Here is a 21,029-nt window from a genome sequence, read left to right as displayed (position 1 = left end):
AGTCGCCCCATCAGGGTTCCCTCCCCACTCTGAACTCTAGGGTACAGATGTGGGGACCCGCATGAAAGACCCCCTAAGCTTATTTCTACCAGCTTAGGATAAAACTTCCCCAAGGCACAAACTCTTTTTCCCTTGGAGGGTAAGCTGCCACCACCAAGTGATTTAACAAAGAATCAGGGAAAGGACCACTTGGAGTTCTTATTCCCCCAAAATATCCCCCCAAGCCCTTACATCCCCTTTCCTGGGAAGGCTTGAGAATAATATCCTAACCAATTGGTTACAAAGTGATCACAGACCCAAACGCCTGGGTCTTAGGACAATAGAGAAATCGTTCAGGCTCTTAAAAGGAACAGAACTTTATTAGAAAGAAAAAAGGTAAAAGAAGCACTTCTGTAAAATTAAAAGGGAAGCTAATGTCACATGTACATGTGCAGCGGTAACGATGCAGCTGCGGTGCTGCAGCACATCTGGCAAAGACACTCTATTCTGATGGGAGAGAGCTCTTCCGTCGGCAGGAAAAAACCACCCCTGCAAGCGGCAGAAGCTGTGTGGACAGGAGAGAAGCTCTCCTGCCACGTTAGTGCTGTGCACACTAGTGCTTATGTCAGTGTAGCTTGTGTCGCTCAGGGGGTGAAATATTCACACCCGTGAGTGACAAATTTTGCCAACATAGGCAGTAGTGTAGACATAGCCTAAAGTGAGGGGCAGTGGAGGATAGATAGCTGTTTACGGAGTTATAGATATACTTTTTCAAAGCAAATATATTTACAAAGTGGATGTATTTGAATGTATCTCTCCCACACCCATCATTTATCTTTTTAGGCCCTGATCCTACCAAAACTTACACGTGCTTAATTTTTGTTAAAGTTAAGCATGCATGTAAATCTTTGCAGGCTGAAAAATTCCTTGGGGGCAGGAATCTATTTATGTCTGTGCTTGTACAGCCCTTAGCACAGTGGAGCTTTGAGTCTGATTCAAATATTTAGGTATGTTTGTAATGGTATTATTACATAAAAATAATAACTAACATATTTCCCTCCTTTAGGTTCTCAAATATTTTTGCACATCACAGATCCACAGAGAATATCCTCAAATATAACTGGAGATCTGGTACTTGTAGTTAAGGAATACAGTTGTTCCTATATATATAATTAGATATTAAATTATATAACCTAAATATGTGCCGATGGAGGTACAGTGAGAATCTGTTAAAATCCTTTAAATGCTACAAGCCTTGTAGCACATTTGTGGCTATAGTGTATAAGGTGTTTCCAATGTTGCAGTGAAACATCCTACAGTCCCTTGTTGGGCCAATGAGTCTTTGAGAAGAGATGTATATTTGGCAAAGTGCTTGGGCACTCAGAGCAGTAACCTTAAAGTGGAACTACAAATGTTTTATAAAATAATTTGGTTGCTAAATCAATAATAAAACATTTGGACTCAAAACTACAAATAAAAGGGCAAGTTATTATAATCTATTGATAAATAAATGTACAATTTAAGGCACCACTCTTGCAAAGACTTAAATGTGTATAACTTTTTGCACATTCTAAAGCCCATTGAAGTCAATGGGAGTCTCTTCACTGACTTGCTTTAGCTCAGGCTTCAAATATGTAACTTGGCAGCATGGGCTACATAAGGTTTGAAAATAGTTTTTTCTTCAAGTTTGTTAAATCTTAAATTTGGGTTTCTGTGTCTTTCCTGTAATGAGTCACAATACCCCAAACGTTATAGGTGGTGATACCTGCAGGCAGGGTGGATTTGATTTCATAGAATCATAGAATATCAGGGTTGGAAGGGACCTCAGGAGGTCATCTAGTCCAACCCCTTGCTCAAAGCAGGACCAATCCCCAACTAAATCATCCCAGCCAGGGCTTTGTCAAGCCTGATCTTAAAAACCTCAAAGAAAGGAGATTCCACCACCTCCCTAGGTAACGCATTCCAGTGCTTCACAGATCTTGGGGGACAGGCCAGTCCTTGCTTCCAGACAGCCCCCCAACCTGAAGCAAATACTCACCAGCAGCCACACACCACACAACAAAACCACTAACCCAAGAAATTATCCTTGCAACAAAGCCCGTTGCCAACTGTGTCCACATATCTATTCACGGGACACCATCATAGGGCCTAATCACATCAGCCACACTATCAGAGGCTCGTTCACCTGCACATCTACCAATGTGATATATGCCATCATTGGCCAGCAATGCCCCTCTGCCATGTACATTGGTCAAACTGGACAGTCTCTGTGTAAAAGAATAAATGGACACAAATCAGATGTCAAGAATTATAACATTCAAAAACCAGCTGGAGAACACTTCAATCTCTTTGGTCACTCGCTTACAGACCTAAAAGTCACAATTCTTCAACAAAAAAACTTCAAAAACAGACTCCAAGGAGAGACTGCTGAATTGGAATTAATTTGCCAACTGGATACAATTAACTTAGGCTTGAATAGAGACTGGGAGTGGATGAGTCATTACACAAAGTAAAACTATTTCCCCATGTTTATTCCCCCCCCCATCCCCCACTTTTCCTCAGACGTTCTTGTCAACTGCTGGAAATGGCCCACCTCGATTATCACTACAAAAGGTCCTCCCTGCCCCCCTCTCCTGCTGGTAATAGTTCACCTTACGTGATCACTCTCTTGTTACAGTGTGTATGGTAACACCCATTGTTTCATGTTCTCTATGTATATAAATCTCCCCACAGTATTTTCCACTGAATGCAACTGATAAAGTGAGCTGTAGCTCACGAAAGTTTATGCTCAAATAAATTTGTTAGTCTCTAAGGTGCCACAAGTACTCCTTTTCTTTTCAAACTCCTAGTGAAATTTTTTTTTTTTAATATGCAACCTAAACCTCCCCCACTGCAACTTGAGACCATTACTCCTCGTTCTGTCATCTGCTACCATTGAGAATAGTCTAGATCCATCCTCTTTGGAACCTCCTTTCAGGTAGTTGAAAGCTATCAAATCCCCCCACATTCTTCTCTTCCACGGACTAAACAATCCCAGTTCCCTCAGCCTCTCCTCATAAGTCCTGTCCCCCCTAATCATTTTTGTTGCCCTCCACTGGATGCTTTCCAATTTTTTCACATCTTTCTTGTAGTGTGGGGCGCAAAACTGGACACAGTACTCCAGATGAGGCCTCACCAATGCCAAATAGAGGGGAACGATCACGTCCCTCGATCTGCTGGCAATGTCCCTACTTATACAGCCCAAAATGCCATTGGCCTTCTTGGCAACAAGGGCACACTGTTGACTCATGTCCAGCTTCTCGTCCACTGTAACCCCTCGGTCATTTTCTGCAGAAAGCAAGTCAGGAAGACTCGATTTAATCATGGATTTCTACATACAAGTGCATTCTTGTTGGTTTTTATAACCTTAATACATATTCTTCACAATTCAGAGATAGATGTAGGTTTCATTTTTAGAAGGTACACACTATACATTTTTAAAGTGATTTATTTTGAGAACCTTTCAGATTAGTTTTACAACTATATAAGAAAATGAATGATTGTTTGGTTATTTCATTTACCAAAGGTAATTGAAGCAGATATTTATGAAGTCATTGGGAGGTGAACTATCTCTAATTCAACAGGGTAATCATTAATATTTGGGGGATTTTCTTGCCATTCTGTATTAGGAGGAGAACATCACCAGACAGACATTTAAATTGTTTTATTTAACTAAAACAACAACGTTATGTATTCTGGATTTTTTTCTTCGACAGCAAACATATAATATTTTAACAAAACAAGCATATGAATTTTTGAATTTAGTTAAACATTCAAGTTTTTCAAAATCAGGTTTGTTTTTGTTAAAATTGTTTTTAACTAAAATAGTTCAATGAATTTAAAAAAAATTAAACCGATTATGTCAGCCAGGTCAATATGAGTAACTTAAAATATTGGCTTTTGAAGCTAACTCAGTCATCTTCACCTTCATTTTCCTGTTTGCTCATAATCTGGAAAAGAAAAACAAGCTTTCCTGCTTTTTCAGGTCCCAAACAATTTCTCAATTTGGAATGAATTAGTCCAAAGAAAGAAAATATTCTTTCTACACCGGCAGAAGAAGCTACTGCTGTTAAAAGTGAGATTATCACTTCAACAGTCTCTGAATCCAAATGCTTAAGTGACTTCCACCAGCTCACTGATATGACTTTCTTTAAAACATCATCAGCAAACCTATTTCTTGAATGGTTCACCCTTAGCTCTGAAGTTCATTATAGTTGGCATTATGGAGGGATGATTGCTGGATGTCCATGTCATAGCCAACTCCTCCTCTTCAGCAGTTAAGGTTTGACCCTGGTACCAAGTATTGAGAATATTTTCAAGAAAATGAGCTGGAGATAGTGTTTGTCCCATTTGTTTTAATGCTTCTAATTTATCTCTGTCGTTGCATATTTCCCTTTTTAAGATCTCACTCAGTTCCTTCCAAATTTCAACAGCATAAGCCATAAAACAGCTATTCCCCTGCATTTTGTTCAAGGCTACAGAAATAGGCTACTGGGTACTCAGCACGTGTTTAAACTTTTCTCTTAAGTCCAGTGTTGAGAACTTTGGCTGTGACGTGCAATCTGTTTTTTCACAATTTTGTTCACAAACTGTCATCAGATTAGGCCAGTTCTTGATATAGTGCTCAAAACAGTCCACTACTGAGTTCCATCGCACATCTTGTGGGAGGGTTATCTTGGTTCCTCCCACTTTTTTCAAAGCAGCTGCTGCAAAGTAGTTGTTACAGAAGTAGTTTGCAATTTCAACAACATTAGCCTTTATTTCTGGAACACCGAAGTCTTTGGCTAGGAGGTGCATCAAATGAGCAATGCAACCGTATGTTATTAGCTTGGGACGCTCTTCACTCTCTTCTAAATAATTTCTTCTCATCTTGGATACATTTGCAGCATTGTCTGTGACCAAGCTGCATACTAGACATTTTAATTTTTTTTCACAGTTTGTTATAGCTTTTACTGCTACTTCTTGTAAGTATTCTGCTGTGTGTGCATTTCCTGATGTGTCAATTGTTTCTGTAAGGAAAACATTCCCTTCTTCTGTTGTCACACAAGCACATACAACAGGATGATTGTGGACATTGCTCCACCCAACAAGACTCAGGTTAACAATTTCATCCTCTACACTTCTTGCACCCTGCTCAGTTTCTCTTTCATACACTTTATCCAGCAATTTGCCTGCGACATCTGCTCTGTTGGGTGGACTGTATCCTGGTCTTAATGACTGAAACATGTTAATAAAGTGTGGGTTCTCAATCATACGGAAAGGAGAGTTTGTTTCATAAACAAACCGGGCAATTTTTTCATCAATTACCTCTTTTTGTAATCTGCTGGTTCTTATCACAAATTTATCTATGGTTCTTTCTGGATGACGGAGTGTTTTTTTTTCTTTTTGCTACAAGTGGTATACTATGGCTATGTGACATACATGATGTGACTGAAACACTGTCATTGGCAGATAACTCTGAAACTACAGAAAATGATGGTGATCTTGAAGGTGGATAGTCTTCAGAATCCTGTATGTTGAGGATGGATTCTCCTAAACAAAATAAGTCAATGCAGTTATTTAATTATTATTACCATACTGCTCATTTAGTATTACTCATTGCATTCACTGACACTCAGTACTACTTTAAAGGTGAAATTGTAAAAGGAAGATCTGCCTATTTCAACTATTTATTTTTTATCACAGCTGCATCTAAAATGATAGTACCAGAGAGTAACAACTATATTTTTTGCTCCAACATGAGAATTCAAGAATAGTCCAGAAGGAAGACAGGCAGTCCTTCGAAAGAAGTATGAAATAAAAAAGTCTTCAGTCACAACCTGAAGATCCTGCATCACCATGTTCAGACATGTTCCCTTCATCATCTTCAGTGCAGCTTCCTCCTGAGAAGGAACACTTCTTATGATGTTGTTTCATTTGGGCAGTCAGGCCTGGCATTTCTTTGTTGCACGGTTTGCATTTTGCATGCATGCTACAGGAAGAGGAACTTCATTAAAATATTCCCAAACTGGGTCTCTTTTACGGCCTGCTGCCTTTATAGGTTTTCCCTTCTAGTGAGAGAATGGTATGGTAGATCTCAAATCAATGAAGGCTACACTCAGAAAGACCTCAAGACTTCTGGAATATGCTGCTCCAACAGTTTCACTTCTGTTTCTACTGCCTGTCCCTCCCTTCTGACATTTATCTCCAGACTTCTTCTTGTCTATTCTGCTCCCAACAATCTTCTATTCATTGAACTTTTTGAAACTTTGCATTTTTAGAGAGAGGTAAGGGATTGACTCTGTCTACACAAATTTGCAGAGGGACAGTAGGGTTGAGGTCTGTTATTTCTCACGTCTATATATTATTTATTTATTTTATTTTAAAACATTTTTGCTGTTAACAAGCATGTTATCTCTGGAGACCCAAATGCACAGTTTGAGAACTGCAAAACTAAGCATTTCTGATGGTATCTTCTAGACTGAGCACTGAGTCCCACTGGGTAGATAGAAAGATTAACCTAAATAATCTATACAGAAGCCCCTGGAACCCCATAAGATTGGGTCCCTAATCCATGAACTATTGGAACTCATTTACAAAACTTTTCTTAGACTTTACTTGAATATATTGTCTCATACTATAGAATCAGAATGTATAATCCCTATTCCATGATGTCTTTGAGCTATAATGTATCTTAATTAAAACTATCTTTAGATAGCTTTTTTCCTCAAAAAGCATTTTATCAAAAAATCTGATCTAAATTAAAAAATCAGATTTTTAATTTTTTTTTTAAAAAATCATTGATTTTTATTCACCCTTCCTGGAGGTCAGAGTAGGAGACAGGCTAGAACTCCCAGGTTCTATTTCTGGCTCTAAATTCTCTTTGTATAGTCTGTTTTGGGGCAAGTCATGTCAACTCTGTGCTTCAGTTTTTCTATTTGAATTTTTATAAACAGTTACGAGATCCTGGGATGAAAGGTTCTGTTGACGTACACCATTTTATTTTTATTAATAACAATAGGAGAGTGGCAATGAAAACTTATATTTACATACATGTCTTGGAGATTTAAGGAAGGGGTCTTAAATCATGTTATACTTGAACAAGAATCTTCAGTAATTCTCCCTCCAAATTAACAAGAGCCTTCAAGTGTTTGTTCACAAAAGTAAGAAGCAGCAGCTGATTCTAAAATGATGAATTCCTTCATGTGACTTCAGAATGATGCTCTTCTGAATTAGATGAAATGTGTTATTTCTACTTCCATCCTATTTGTCCACTGGATTCCAGGTTCTAGATTCCAGCGGTCTATAATACTTTCAGCAAATTCCCTCACCAGTCCAAGCTATGATGTATCAGTTTCCATTTTATTTACTGCAATGTCCATCACCTGGTCACTATCACTGGCATTTTTTGCCTTTGCACACATCTGGCTATCTTGAGATGGAATTGGCTATTAAATTATTTCTCCTGTGTGTTGGACATAAAACACAGACACACATCTTGAACATGTGGAATACAGTGTATGTCAGTCAAAGGAAGAGTGGTGGATGAGCCTTTTTAGGAAACCACAGACAATCATTGCACAGAGTATTGGAACGATACAGGGCAGTTGTTCTGGTAGCTGTCGAGATGTCAAAACTGCGCTGATAACCATGTTACTGTCCATCCATTTCCCGTTAAGAAACATTTGTGGTGCATTTTTAATTTACGTTCATGTTTAATAAATGCAGAATTACTATGCGTTGCAAAATATTGTGTTACTGAATTCTTTTTTTCTCTGTCATTCTGGCTGGTTTAGGACAAAGTGTCCTATGTCATTACAATAGGAGGGACACCGTATACTCTTCACCTGAAGCAACAGTAAGTGATTGACTTTGTTCCTAACCCTTTGGTTCTTATCTGTTATAAGCCAGTCATGTGGCTCAAAAAAGGTTCTAATAAGGTTTATTAAATATTGGATAATTTGTCTTCAACTTCCCTTTCTTTTCCAATCATTGGTTATAATTTTCAGTCTGTAACAGTCCAAGCTGATACTTCTCTATCTTCTTTGCTGTAGCCTCAGTTATTACTAGTATTGTGCACTGACAATGGGAGAATCTAAGATTCTGTAGTAGGAAGTATTTTCAGAGATCCATGTATTCTTCAGTTTCAAGACTTGAGCAGAAGATTGAGAAGCTGACTGGCAAACAGCAGAAGAACTTGGAATCCTCAGAAGGGTTTGTATCTATGTGATCTGAAGGCTGCACATAACTGGCATCTCATCTAGCTCAGCAATTTTCCAGTCTGAAAGAAGCAATAAAACATTAAATTGTAACTCAAGAAACAAAACTAAGGGGTGATACAAATCACTGCAGCATGTTGAAAATAGTGTGGGTGCTCTTTAAACTTGCAGTGATGTGTAATCTTTATTTTTTAATGCAAACATTTTTTATTCTCTTTTTATAGACTATTTTTATCTGATGATTTCAGGGTTTATACTTACAGCAAAGGGGGGGCTGTTCATTCTGATTTCCCACATATTAAGGTAAGATTTAATTACTTTGTTTTGCAGCTTCTTAGCTTTTTCAGAACAGAGTTCCTGTTAGAAATACTCTCTGGGGATTTTACATTTTTTTAAGTATCAGAAAATCTCTCCCTATCTTTACCTATTTATTGCTGACATTCTACTAATCTTGGCATGAGATTTCTTCAAGGAAACATTCTCCATGGAGAATTAACAATAAGATTACTTACTTCAAGTTTATTTTGGTTGGCTAATTATCAAATTTTTCAAAGAAACGACTAGTTAGACTGAAATGTGCTTACAGTAGTTAACTTGCAGAATGGACACTAAAGGAGCAAACATATCACTTGTGCTTAAATTCAGAGGGGAAGGCCAGGACAGGAAAATTGGGGATTTTCTACTGTCCTATACATTTACCTAAGGTAATGTTTAGATCCTCCATCACAAACTGTCCCCCTATAGATTCTCTACTCCAGGATTTAGCTGAGGCTGGTGTCATACTAGTTGCCTTTTCTCCTAATGTAATCCATTGCTTAACTTATTAGGATTTCCTCACACAAGCTAATGTGCTTTTTCTGAAAACAATAGGAGTTGAGGAAGTGCAGCATCTTTCCGGATGGGTCCCTTACTTCCTTCTCTCAGACTGCTTTATTGTGGTCTCCAGGGTAGATCTGTGAAGGATCCCAAGAGGTAGAAAAGAGGGTCACTAGTTGCTCTCCCATTGGGTCATTCCATCTAGATGCACGCCCTTCCCTCACCTCCATTTAATTTTTAAAGTGTTTAATCTTTTTCCTTTCTCCTCACGACTCTTTTGTTTACTGGTTTGGCGTCTCTCCAGAGGTGGGGAGGAGGAGGCCAGGGTGAGTATGAACATGCTGGGGAGCGGTCTGGGGGATCTGCAACGCAGATCTTCCCAACTCCTTTCTCCTGTCCTACCAGGGAAACATGTAAAGGCCTTGCATAGACTACTTTAGCCATTAGGATGAAGTATCCTGTGCAGAACAGCTGCGGAGCCACTCTGTAGCCTTGGGGAAAGGTTCCTCCTCCTATAGTCCCTCACTCATATCTCCAGCTCCCTGCCCAGTTGCTCTGGCGGGCACTGACCTCAGCTTTTGAGTCAGAATAGTGAGATGTGTTCTACCTCCACACTTCTATTTTTAGGTGGTTTCAAGTTCCATATAAGTGTCTTTGGAAGCTCCAAAATGTACTGATAAGTGGAGATGACCTGGTTGGAGAACTATACTTACGGATAAGCAAGCTATTAATTTTTCTTTGATTTTTTAATTTTTTTTATTTAGGATGATTGCTACTACCAAGGATATATTGAAGGCTTTCCCAATTCACTTGTGACACTCAGCACCTGCTCTGGGCTCAAGTAATGAAATATTTTAATATAATTTTAATATAATAATACCTTTAGTAAAATTCAGTATCCCAGACACTAGTGTGGTAGCAGTTGGAAAATGCTGACTTTTTAATGGTGCCCACTATATATAGTATCTAACATTTAAGGTCTCAAGCTGATGGCAGATCATTTTATAACTTTATGTAACCTGCACTGTTTGCTTTTTCAGAGGGCTATTGCAGTTTGAGAATGCCAGCTATGGAATTGAACCCTTGGATTCTTCACCTGGGTTTGAGCACATTATTTATCAAATAAAGAATAAAAACACTGAGAGTCCACTTTTTGCAAACAACTACACTGATATAGGGAGAGAAAAGGTGACAGAAAAGGTGTCTTACAAGCTGCATACAGATATTGAAGTGAGTTCCGCTTTTTATCATAATGATAGAGATTATGTCTAACCTGAAATCCAGGGCACAGGAAATTCACTGTGATGGTCTTGAATCTGGATTTAATTATTAATTATGTGCATGATATACAGAAAGTGGGCATATGAGAGCCATAACTTTGGTAAGAAACAATAGTACTGGAAATAAGTTATTCATAAAGAAGTATGATCCATTAGCCTGAACATGATGCTCTGTGCCACCAAGGTATCTGCAGACACAATGTTACTAATGCTGTCCCATATTCAGGGGAATAGTTCTATCTCAGTCAGGATGGCTTTAACCACACATGCACAGCTCCGGCCTCAGGTGTTTGAATGAGGATAACGCCTGTAAATCTCCCTGAGTAGAGTCTCACTGTCAGCATTAAACTGCAGGTCTAATTTCCACTTGCAAATGTAGACAGTCATGCCTTATTTTTGGCTCCCTACTTCAACTTTAACTACTCACTCTTGATGCCCTTCCACCGTGGCTTGATTAGAGGATGGATTTTCAATCTTGGCCTTCCACAGAAGAAAATCCCAGAACTTCATGTGTAGATCCTATTTGCTGGGTCAAAGAAGGCATTGAGGACCACAGAGACAACAGACAAGATATTGCTGGTGCCAGTGTTGAGAGTGGAGACTGACTGGAGGGACATTTAACTATCTCACCAGAGAACTGGTGGCATTTCAAAGGGCAAAAATAAGACCCAAATGGCATAGGAGGCATAAAGTTCTCCAGAGATGTTTGGGGCTTAAGATCTTGGTCCCCCAGAAGCTTCCATTGGACGAGGGAGACCAATTCATAGAGTGGAGTGGGAGGGGGAAATTATTTTTGATTGAGACTAAAATTTGGCATCAGAATATCCAATTTTTCACTTTTCAAGTATCTGGAAAGTGATGGCATTTGGCTGGTTTGGCCAGCTGTGCATATTACTTCTGCGGCTCCTTGGTTCAGAAGTTTTGGTAATAATGAAGAGTGAGTGTCATTATCAGAGAGGTTATCAGTTGTGTAGTCTGTTTGTTTTATACTCATCTCTATTTTCTTAATATTGTGGTACAGAAATTTTAAGACCAAATTATGCTGAAGTTTTTGGAATGTTATTGTTATTTGCATTACTGAATCTTTTAGTCTAACAAATAATGTACCATATGTTTTTAAGGTTATGATTGTTTTCAGAAATATAGAACTCTTTCCATGAAAGGATGATGGTGGTGGTTTTGAGCAGCACAGCTGAGCATAGGTATTCAAGCTAAAAATCTAGTGTTAAGGAATGTACCTCATCTTCACAGTGTTAATAAGTGATACAAAAGGTAAAATGTTGAAATAATTACAAAATGTTGAAGGCTTTTTTTTCAGTCAATGTCAGATGTCACTAAATCCCCCAGATACCTGGAAATGTATGTCATTTTGGACAAGGGTTTGGTAAGTCCATATCAGTCAAATTTGCTTTACTTCATATATTTCCGCTACTTTTTAAAACATGTCATAAAAATGCATCGTTTTAAGGCTGTCCTTCTAAAGGTCTGGGATGTAATAATCAGTAAAGTTAAGATTTTGTCTTGGGAATTTTTATTAAAAGTCACGGACTGGTCACAGGCAATAAACAAAAATTCACGTAAGCCTGTGACCTGTCCTTGACTTTTACTAAAAATACCCTTCAGGGGGTGGGGAGGACTAACAGTGAAAGCCGCACCGGGGGCTGACTGCTTACCACTGCTCCAACCCCAGCTGCTGCTCCTGCAGTGGGGACTTACCAAGCCTGGTTGCTGCTCCAGCCCTTAAGGGCTACTCCAGACCCAGCTGCTGCTCCTGAGGCCACTGCCCATGCCCCAGGCTGCTGCTCTGGCCTTGGGGACTGCTCCATCCCCAGGCCGCTCTCCTGCCGTTGTTCCTGGGCAGGGGCTGACAGCTACTCCAGCCCTGCTGCTGTGGCGGGCTGAGGCCAAAGAAGTCATGGATGTCGGTTAAAGTAATGGAATCTGGAATGATCAGATATATAGTATCCATTTTGTCAAAGGATCAATGCATATTTTGTTTATGGAATTGGAAGGAAACTGAGAATTAAAATAATTAGACACATTTAAATGCTCAGAATTTGAGGCTCATGTGAACATTCCACTGCTTCATCAGGGAAATGACTGACCAAAAAAATGTTGTTCTGTAATGATTTTTAGCTGTTACTTAAAGAATTGTGTTATTTTCCAGTACAACTATCTGGGTTCAGACAAGGATGTTATAACACAGAAAATAGTCCAGCTTCTTGGATTTGTCAACAGTGTAAGTTACTGCCTTTTTTGTTTCATATTGAAATGAAATCTGGATGTTTTACTTGGATGTTATTAAAGGTCAAAGATTTTCTAGATTTTCTCATTTTCTCCAGGGAGTTGTTTAGTCTTGATTTTAATTCTTGGCTCTCAAGTTTTTGGCTGATGATAGCCAGGAGATCTTTATAGCAATTAGAGAAAAAACATTTAAGTGCTTCACCTCAAGCTTGTGTTGTATTTCTCTGAAGTCTTGTCTAGATTGGTTAAAAAGGTGGGTTTTTTTAAGCTTGTTGCCTCAGACAGATATGTTATGTAACGTTTTAATTCAGTGCTGTTTAAAAACACATTAGCACCTAGTGTGGGCAGGTTTAGCCTCTTTCACAATGTTAGCCAATCATAATCAACCCTAGATTCCACCTACAGACTCTGGTGCTCTCATCCATCTGGGAGTGTAGGAACTCTGCAGGATACCGTCCCCAGTTTTTGTCCATTTGTGTCCCTCAGGAAAGTGAAAATCTGTCTGCCTGTCTACATGGGGCAGTTATACCAATATAAGGTGGCATGTGAATATAAACCACTAAGTTATTTCAGTGTAACCTCCGCAAGTGGACACTCTTATTCTGGTATAAGAGTCCCTTTTTCTGGTTTAGTTTATTAGCAGTTTAAGCTAAACTGAAAAAAGCCGCCCTTACTCCAGCATATGAGTGTCCACACAGGGGTATTATACTGTTAACTATACCAGTATAATTATAACAGTATAACTGGAAAATTTTCCCATGTAGACAAGCCCTAAAACTGTTTTATTCCTCTCTCAGCATTTGTTTTGACTCTTGGTTCTTTTGTTTTTGGTTTATAATTTGTATTTTTCTTTTATAAAGTTTTTTGTCTAGCTTTGTTATCTTTTTTTCTGTTTGCCATAAGTCATCTTGATTCTAGGTGTCTGCTTGTCTCCAGAGATACAAACAGTAACAGATCTCCACTCTGTAATCATTGGTCCAGAGCCCTGATATCACTAAATCTGTTGATACCAGCCAGGGTTGCTCCTCAGTGCTTCCAATTTTCAGTTTCTTCCTTATTTCTCACAAAGGAGGAGGAGCTTCGAAGAGATTGCTGTATTGGTGCATCTCTAGGCTTATTAAACAGCTGCCAATCGGAAAATCCTTCCCCTTCCCCTCCCCCCCCATCATTCAGCCTTTTGTACCAAAAAAAAGGAAAATTTTTGTTTGCCTCTGAAATTGTAGTGTTGTGGACATGATCAGGGTTAGGGCTTAAAATCTGTTATTTATTTGAATATATGCTTTACTTATGAATCCTCTTTTTATTTACAGAAACCCCTCCTCTCAGAACTTGGGTTTGGTCTGCTGGGCAAGCACTATGTATTTTGCTTGCATTTTTCTCTCCCCATTCCCCTTTTAGTTTTACAGGTGTTGGAGAGAAGTGCCCCCGCAACCAAGTGCTGTTGTGTGATGTCCATTTTGCTAAGTTGGGCCTTTAGCTTATTTTTTATAAAATTAAAATACTGCTATGTATAAAACGTAATTGAACATCTGTTTCTTCTGTTGTATTTTCAGATGTTTACACCCCTTAATATTACAATTGTACTGTCTTCCTTGGAGTTTTGGACAGATAATAATAAAATTCGCACAACAGGGGAAGCTGATGAGATACTACAAAGATTTTTACAATGGAAAGAATCTTACCTTGTTCTTCGGCCACATGACATGGCATATTTATTTGTGTAAGAAGAACATTTCTCTATTATTAAAATAAGGCACACTGGAAATCTTTTAGACTGTCATAGCATGGACCAACACAATTCCACATGACCAAGAAACATCTCTTGTAAAAATAATAGAACAGATACTATGAATTATTATAAATATAATTCTAGATGTACTGTGTTTACAAAATATTTTCAGATTTCTCAGAGTGTTTATGTGGTAAACAATAGAAAGTAAAAGTTAAACTATAAGACACAAACAACATTGTCCTTTTAAACACTGCTACGAAGAACATAGTTATATTCAAGAGTCTGTTTTTGTGTTTTAGTTACAGGGACCACCCTAATTATGTAGGGGCAACATTTGCAGGAAGGATTTGTCTCAGAAACTATGCTGGAGGAGTTGCTCTGGTATAGTATTATTGGATCTACATTGCTAGTGAACATTGTAACGCTGGCTTCAGAAGGAGCGGTGGTGGGTGCTCAGCACCTGTGAAAAACAGCTCATTTGTATTTAGATGCCTTAAATATGCATTTGGATGCTTGACTTTAGGCACTTGGTTAGAACAATTTGCAGTAGAACTTTGAATGTTAGGGTTTTACTTGCTCTATAGTCTCCTCCTAGCCCTTTAAAGTACTTTAGAGCTTTACTTTGCACGGTGCTGAGTACTCTGGCACTAATCCAGCAAAACACTTAAGCAATCCCTTTATCTTGGGACTGTTCATGAATTAAGGTTAAGCACAAGTTTAAATGTTTTGCTACATCAAGGCCAGTTAGAACTTTGCAGGATTGAATCTTAAGAACAGTTACCATACGCATATGCATTTCTTTTACCATATGGCATATCAAGTTCTGCACTGTTTTTCACACCCTGGGCATCTTCATTGCTTTCATTTGAGTTTTCCAGAATGTAAGTCAGCATGAACTTCGGCCTTGCATTGAAGACAAGCATCTTGAGGTTCTTTACATAAAAGCACAGACATTTTTATAAAATATGACCTGACTACATTGGCAGGAAACAGAAAGGTTTAGAATTTTATCATAGTTTTTGTTTCTTATTCTGAGTTACTTCGATGATGATTTTCAGTGATTTCTCTTATTTAGTATCAAAGGGCTGTAACACTGGAGACATTTTCAGTCATCATTGCACAGCTGCTGGGGCTTAGTCTGGGAATAGCATATGATGATTCTAGGGACTGTCAGTGTTCTGGATCCATCTGTATAATGAACACCAAAGCAGTGTAAGATTTTTTTATTTATATATCTCATGTAACATGACATTATTATTATTGAGAACTGTTTTCCTGTGGCATGCAAGTTCAATCATTATAAATGACCATGGATTAGTATTTAAGTGTTTGTGTGAGGTGCTGAGTGCCTCCTGTGAAGTGTGAGATTCCTCAAATTAGCCTGTTGTCAATGGAAGTCTTGGGTGCCAGTTATGCATACCAAAAAAATAACTAATTTCTAAAGAACATATCTGAAAATAATTTTTCACATCTGAATGCAAGTATACATTATTCATGTTTATATTGAAAGTTTCATAGTAGGCTTTGATTATAGATTTTTGTTACCTTTTCCTTGTATTAATGAGCTTTGAGTGGAACAGAATTCACTGTTGGCTTGTTCATATTTTTGTAATGCTTTATTTAATTAGTTTTCTGTTTATATGATACTGCATGGAAAGGGTTAATTTTCAAAGTCATAGAATCATAGAATATCAGGGTTGGAAGGGACCTCAGTACGTAATCTAGTCCAACCCCCTGCTCAAAAGCAGGACCCATCCCCAATTAAATCAAAGTCTGGCATGATCATTACAGTTACTAGCAGTCATGTGCTTAATATCCTTTCAACCCTTAAAAGTGGTGGAAAGAGTCTAAACTCTGTTGGACAAAGTCTGCAATAAGGGGGCAATCTCACTGAAATCTGTGGGATTGCATGCATGTAACAATGCAAAATTTGTTCCATGGCATTCACTGGGCATTACTTTGCTCTTTTTCCAGGAAACAGCTTTTAATTATTTTTTGGATAAAACATACAAGGTCATATGACTAAGCCTCAAATTGTATTTTCCATAACATATGTCTTATCAGACATTACTTATATATAGTCAATTCAGATCAGATCAAGACAAGCTAAAAATGAGCTACTCTGTACTGCTCTAGAAAGCTTCTGAAAGTGTTCACAAGCCAATAAGCTAACCAGTGGCTCAAGGGACTCTCAATAGGATCATTTAACCCTGCTGTCACTCAGTCAAATCCAGCCAAAGGGCCCTATGGAAACAGATGCCTGTGACTAACTCAGTGAAACTGTTCACACGCTGAAGTGTTTTCAGTATTGGGGCCTAGGTCAATTGTGACAAATAATCATTAGTAGCTGGTGGCAATTAATTTATATGAAATGAGTTCATAAATCCAAAAGGAGCTATATTATGCTCATCTGTTCTTGCATTCTGCATAACACAGGCCACAGAACCTCACCTGGTAATTTGTTCATCAAATCAATAACTTCTGTTTGAGCTATAGCATATCTTTTCTGGTTTTTAATGGACAGATGCCCGTGTTACAAAAACCATCACCAGAATCTAGCTCTACAATGAGATTGTTCAGCTTCAGTTTATTTTTCTCAGGTACAGGGAGATTTGAGCTGTATATTGATAAAATGGCTCAGGATATTGTAACACTTTATAATTTATGTAATGTTTGTGTATATGTGATTTAAAGGAAACTAAGGCAATTATAAATGATCCAGTGATGTGATTTTGTTAATATTTCACATAAAGTTTTAGTTTATAAGAAAATAAATGAAAATGTATTTCCATTATCCGTTAATAACCCTAATGTATTTAGGTATCCCATGTTTTACCTCTGGAAAGATAAAAGCACAATTAAGTTAGCCAATATCTCTGATAAAGGAATATTAATATCTTTCTCTATAATAAAAAAAAGGATGATGTTCTAGTTGCTAATTTCTGCCAATTTTTACTCTTAAGACATTATTTGAATGCAGATTTACAAAATGAAGTGAAAGACCCTCAGCTGAATATGTTGGAATGTAGCATTAATGATATTAAGTACTCCGGAATCTTTAAATATCCTCAATTGGTATAATTTTTCATGGATAATTTATTTTTAGACATTCCAATGGGGTAAAAGCCTTTAGCAGTTGCAGCATTAGAGACTTCGAAAGTTTTATGAAACATAGGAGAGAAGACTGCCTCTCTAACAGACCCTATTTGAATCTGTCCTACAAGAGGGCAGTCTGTGGCAATGGTATTGTGGAAAGAGGAGAGCAGTGTGACTGTGGCTCAGCAAAGGTTAGTACTCAACACCAGAAAGCCTAAGTAGTGTAAAATTCCACTGTTCTCAGTTTAGAAGAATGGAGCTTTGAGAGTTAGTACCCAGCTGAAATTTAGGAAAGTCACTGAAGATCTTACTTATATTTATAAACAGTTTTCATGTTGGTATTAACCTTGTTGTAGCTTGACACTCATTTTTCTTTGGGGATCTTTCAAGTTGTTATTCTTAGGGGATGAGAATCTTGGACAGACTCTTTAGAGAAGGAAAATTTTAGAATATCTAATGAGTCTATGGTTTATTTTTCAGGAGTGTGCAAAAGATAAATGCTGTACTAACAAATGTAAACTTAAGCCAAGAGCAAAGTGTGGTACTGGATTATGTTGCCAAAACTGTAAGGTAAGGTGTATATTCAGGATTATCAGATGTTTAACACAATTTCTAAATTTTGGAGAGACACTGTTCACTGCATAGTTAAAGATGAAAACCAGCTTTCCATTTGTGTCCACCCATACTCAAACCTTGTGAAAACTGTCCTTCGTACTTGACATTTGCCTGGGTGGTCTTTGGCCAAAGGGAGCATTTTACCGAGCATTTTTAATTTCAGTCCGACAACACTTTTCTGATATGGATGTTCAGGGAAAAATATTATTTTGAAAATTCTTTTATTCCTTTTTTTTAGTCAATGTCTTGGCCTAGAAACTTTCTGGTGAAGTTCATCAGCTTTGTCAAAGCTCAACAAATCTATGGGTTTAGTAGAACTTAAGTGCCACAATGGGCTCCACTGGAGCTCCTGAGTACTGCATGGGTGTGGTGGGGTGAGCACCCTGCTCCGGAGAGAAAGGGGTTAAAACCAGCTCTGGGAAAGGGCTGCCCCGAGGAGCCAATCAGGGGAAGGCAGGTAGCAGCCAATCCAAGCCCGGTAGGGCTGGTATAAAGAGGGCTGTGAGTTAGGAGGCAGGCAGTCTCACTCCAGCCTTAGGGTGGGAAGGACCAAACTGCCTGGGATCACAGGGGTACCTTCAACAGAGCAGTGCTGGGGATGGGGCAGGCTGAGCTGGGGAGCTCAGGCCTGGTGAACTCCCTGGCTGAGGACTGACAGGAAGGCCTAAGGAGGACTGGGGCTGCAGGGAAAGGCAGCAGATCCAACCCCCTAGCCAATTATGAGTGGCCATGGCAGACTGCAGTTTGCCCCTGAGTAAAGGGGCTAGATGAGGACTGGCAGTGGGTCACTGAGGCGAGGTGGGCTCAGGGAAGTGGGGTTCCCTGAGTGAGGGGCAGCACCCCAAGGTAAGGGGCACCGTAGTTCAGGAGGGACGTGGGGCCTACGCGTGGGGGAGATAAAGGGACTGCAGAGGGGTAGGTAACAGAGGGCGAGACACTGGCCCATAGAGGACGCTCTGGGGCTGAGAGAGCTAATTCCTGGATGACCAGCAGGTGGTGCCGCGGTGGTGAGTCAGCACTATGCTATAATGGGCTTGTCTCGTGACACACTATAAACCAGTCAGAGCCAGGATTATAACACAAATCTTCTCAATCGCAGTCTCCTGCATGACACTAAATAATCCTGCCTTCTTTGAAAATGTGAGGTGCTATGCGAATGTTTTTACAACTTAAAGAATAAGAGGACAGTACCGCACAAGGGAGCGCAAACACCTCTGTGTTTATCTTTATTATACAGATTTCTGTACAAAACATAGTTGACAATAGTCTCTTCCCCAGAAAGTTTACAGACTAAATAGACAAGACAGACAAAGGTTGGGAGAGGGAAATATTATTATCACCATATTACACCTGGGGCAACAGAGCACAGAAAGATTAAGTGACTTGCCCATGGTCAAGGCTGTCTGTGGTAGACATGATAATTGAACATAGCTCTCCTGAGTCCCAGTCCAGTGCCTTATCTACAGTTTGTGCTTCTGCTTAGTTCCCTTACTTCACCTATATAAGGGTTCCCTTAGCACTAGGGTTTGATGATCTCTTCCTTTCTTTGAAGTTCAGATTGGTATATATCCCACCTCTGCACCTTCTAGTGGAACAAGTTCTCCAGACAGGGTCAGCGGACTATTCACGTGTGTAAAATTAAGCATGTGCATAATTTTGCAGGATTAGGGCTTTAAAATGAAATATTTCTGAGATTAAGGATCATACTTTTACATGTCATCCAAAAGATGACACCTCTAACAGTATGATATCTCCTGGCATTGTGGTGGGACAGCACCCCACTCTGTACTGCTGTAGGGGAAGAGTGCCATATGCTAAATCACCAGGGCCACTCTGACAGAAGGCTTGGGAGTCTATCAATTTATGTTTCATGACAAGGGAAAAAATGATGAAAATGATTTAAAAGAACCCTGGGTGACCTGGAGTCATACATATAATAGATAAGAATTTTACAAAGAATTCTCTCATTCATCACAGTCAGTGACAACCACATTAAACAGCATATATGTGGTGGTGTTATTTACTTATTTTCTTATTCACTGTAAGTATCTTTTCTTGTGCTTTACATAAATTCTGTTATTTAAACATTATAGACCATAATCTTTGTAAAACATGCACAGTCTCCTTATTCTTACTTTTTTCTAGTTTAAGGCAAAGAATAAGAAATGTAGACCCATGGTTGATAGTCAGTGTGATCTCAGTGAGTACTGCAATGGGTCATCTGCATTCTGTCCAGCTGATCTTTATGTTCAGAATGGACACAGATGCGAACACAATACTGCCTTTTGTTACAAAGGACGTTGCCAGTCTGCTGATAAAGCGTGTCAGAAGATCTATGGAAAAGGTAATGGAGACAATTATGTTCTAATTTGTTCTAAAATCCAGTTCCACTAAATGCTGTAATAATAATAATAATAATTAATAAGAGAGACTTACATGGCCACTTCCATCCATATATCCAAAACACTTTATAGCAGTGATTAACCATGTTTATTCCTTTTTATTGATGATGGGGACATGAGGTACAGAATGGCCAAATTACTTGTCTGAAGTTGTCCAGTGATATTAAATATTGTTATAAAGGCATGGAGGTTACCAGAAGCTCAGATTTTATAGAAGTAAAGTAAAAATGAAGTGGTGACTGTAAATTAAAATTCATTTGTAAAATATGTCTTCTTTTTTGCTAACCAAATAGCAGACTAGAAAACCAATTCCGAACAGATCTCACTGTTTGCTGCAGGGTAGCTTAATTTAAATCATTATTTAAATCAGCAAGCAGGAAACCTTGATCTAAATAATCAAATTTAATCATGTTTTGCATTTGTACTTTTTCACTGTTTTCCTAGAGAAGGGTTGCTTCTCACTGATTTTAACCATTAAAACATGTTGAATTGCAACTAAATGTAGCCTTTACTTTGAATTTTGGTACTACCTGTTGCTAATCAGGAGGATATACAATATATGTACATTTATTTAAGCAGTTATATAACTTAATATACACTTATTCAGATTCTTTATTTTTTGCTTTTT

The 21,029-nt window shown here is 38.6% G+C and overlaps 1 protein-coding gene across 1 annotated transcript in view; it reads left to right on the top strand.

The window, feature by feature from the left end:
* The first annotated feature begins 1,186 nt into the window (after positions 1–1,186).
* LOC140903442 (disintegrin and metalloproteinase domain-containing protein 32-like) overlaps positions 1,187–21,029 on the top strand; it is a 36,587-nt gene continuing 16,744 nt past the window's right edge. Inside the window, exons 1-12 of the mRNA XM_073324741.1 lie at positions 1,187–1,192; positions 7,794–7,855; positions 8,441–8,519; positions 9,797–9,873; positions 10,073–10,262; positions 11,631–11,696; positions 12,480–12,551; positions 14,110–14,276; positions 14,588–14,669; positions 15,364–15,500; positions 17,395–17,575; positions 20,145–20,343. Of these exons, the coding sequence (XP_073180842.1) occupies positions 1,187–1,192; positions 7,794–7,855; positions 8,441–8,519; positions 9,797–9,873; positions 10,073–10,262; positions 11,631–11,696; positions 12,480–12,551; positions 14,110–14,276; positions 14,588–14,669; positions 15,364–15,500; positions 17,395–17,575; positions 20,145–20,343 (1,318 nt within the window). The remainder of the gene's footprint in view (positions 1,193–7,793; positions 7,856–8,440; positions 8,520–9,796; positions 9,874–10,072; positions 10,263–11,630; positions 11,697–12,479; positions 12,552–14,109; positions 14,277–14,587; positions 14,670–15,363; positions 15,501–17,394; positions 17,576–20,144; positions 20,344–21,029) is intronic.

This window comes from Lepidochelys kempii, chromosome 26, assembly GCF_965140265.1.
Source record: "Lepidochelys kempii isolate rLepKem1 chromosome 26, rLepKem1.hap2, whole genome shotgun sequence".
Lineage (NCBI taxonomy): Eukaryota > Metazoa > Chordata > Testudines > Cheloniidae > Lepidochelys > Lepidochelys kempii.
The sequence above is the reverse complement of the archived record's forward strand: the minus strand, read 5'-3'. Positions and strand labels throughout refer to the sequence as shown.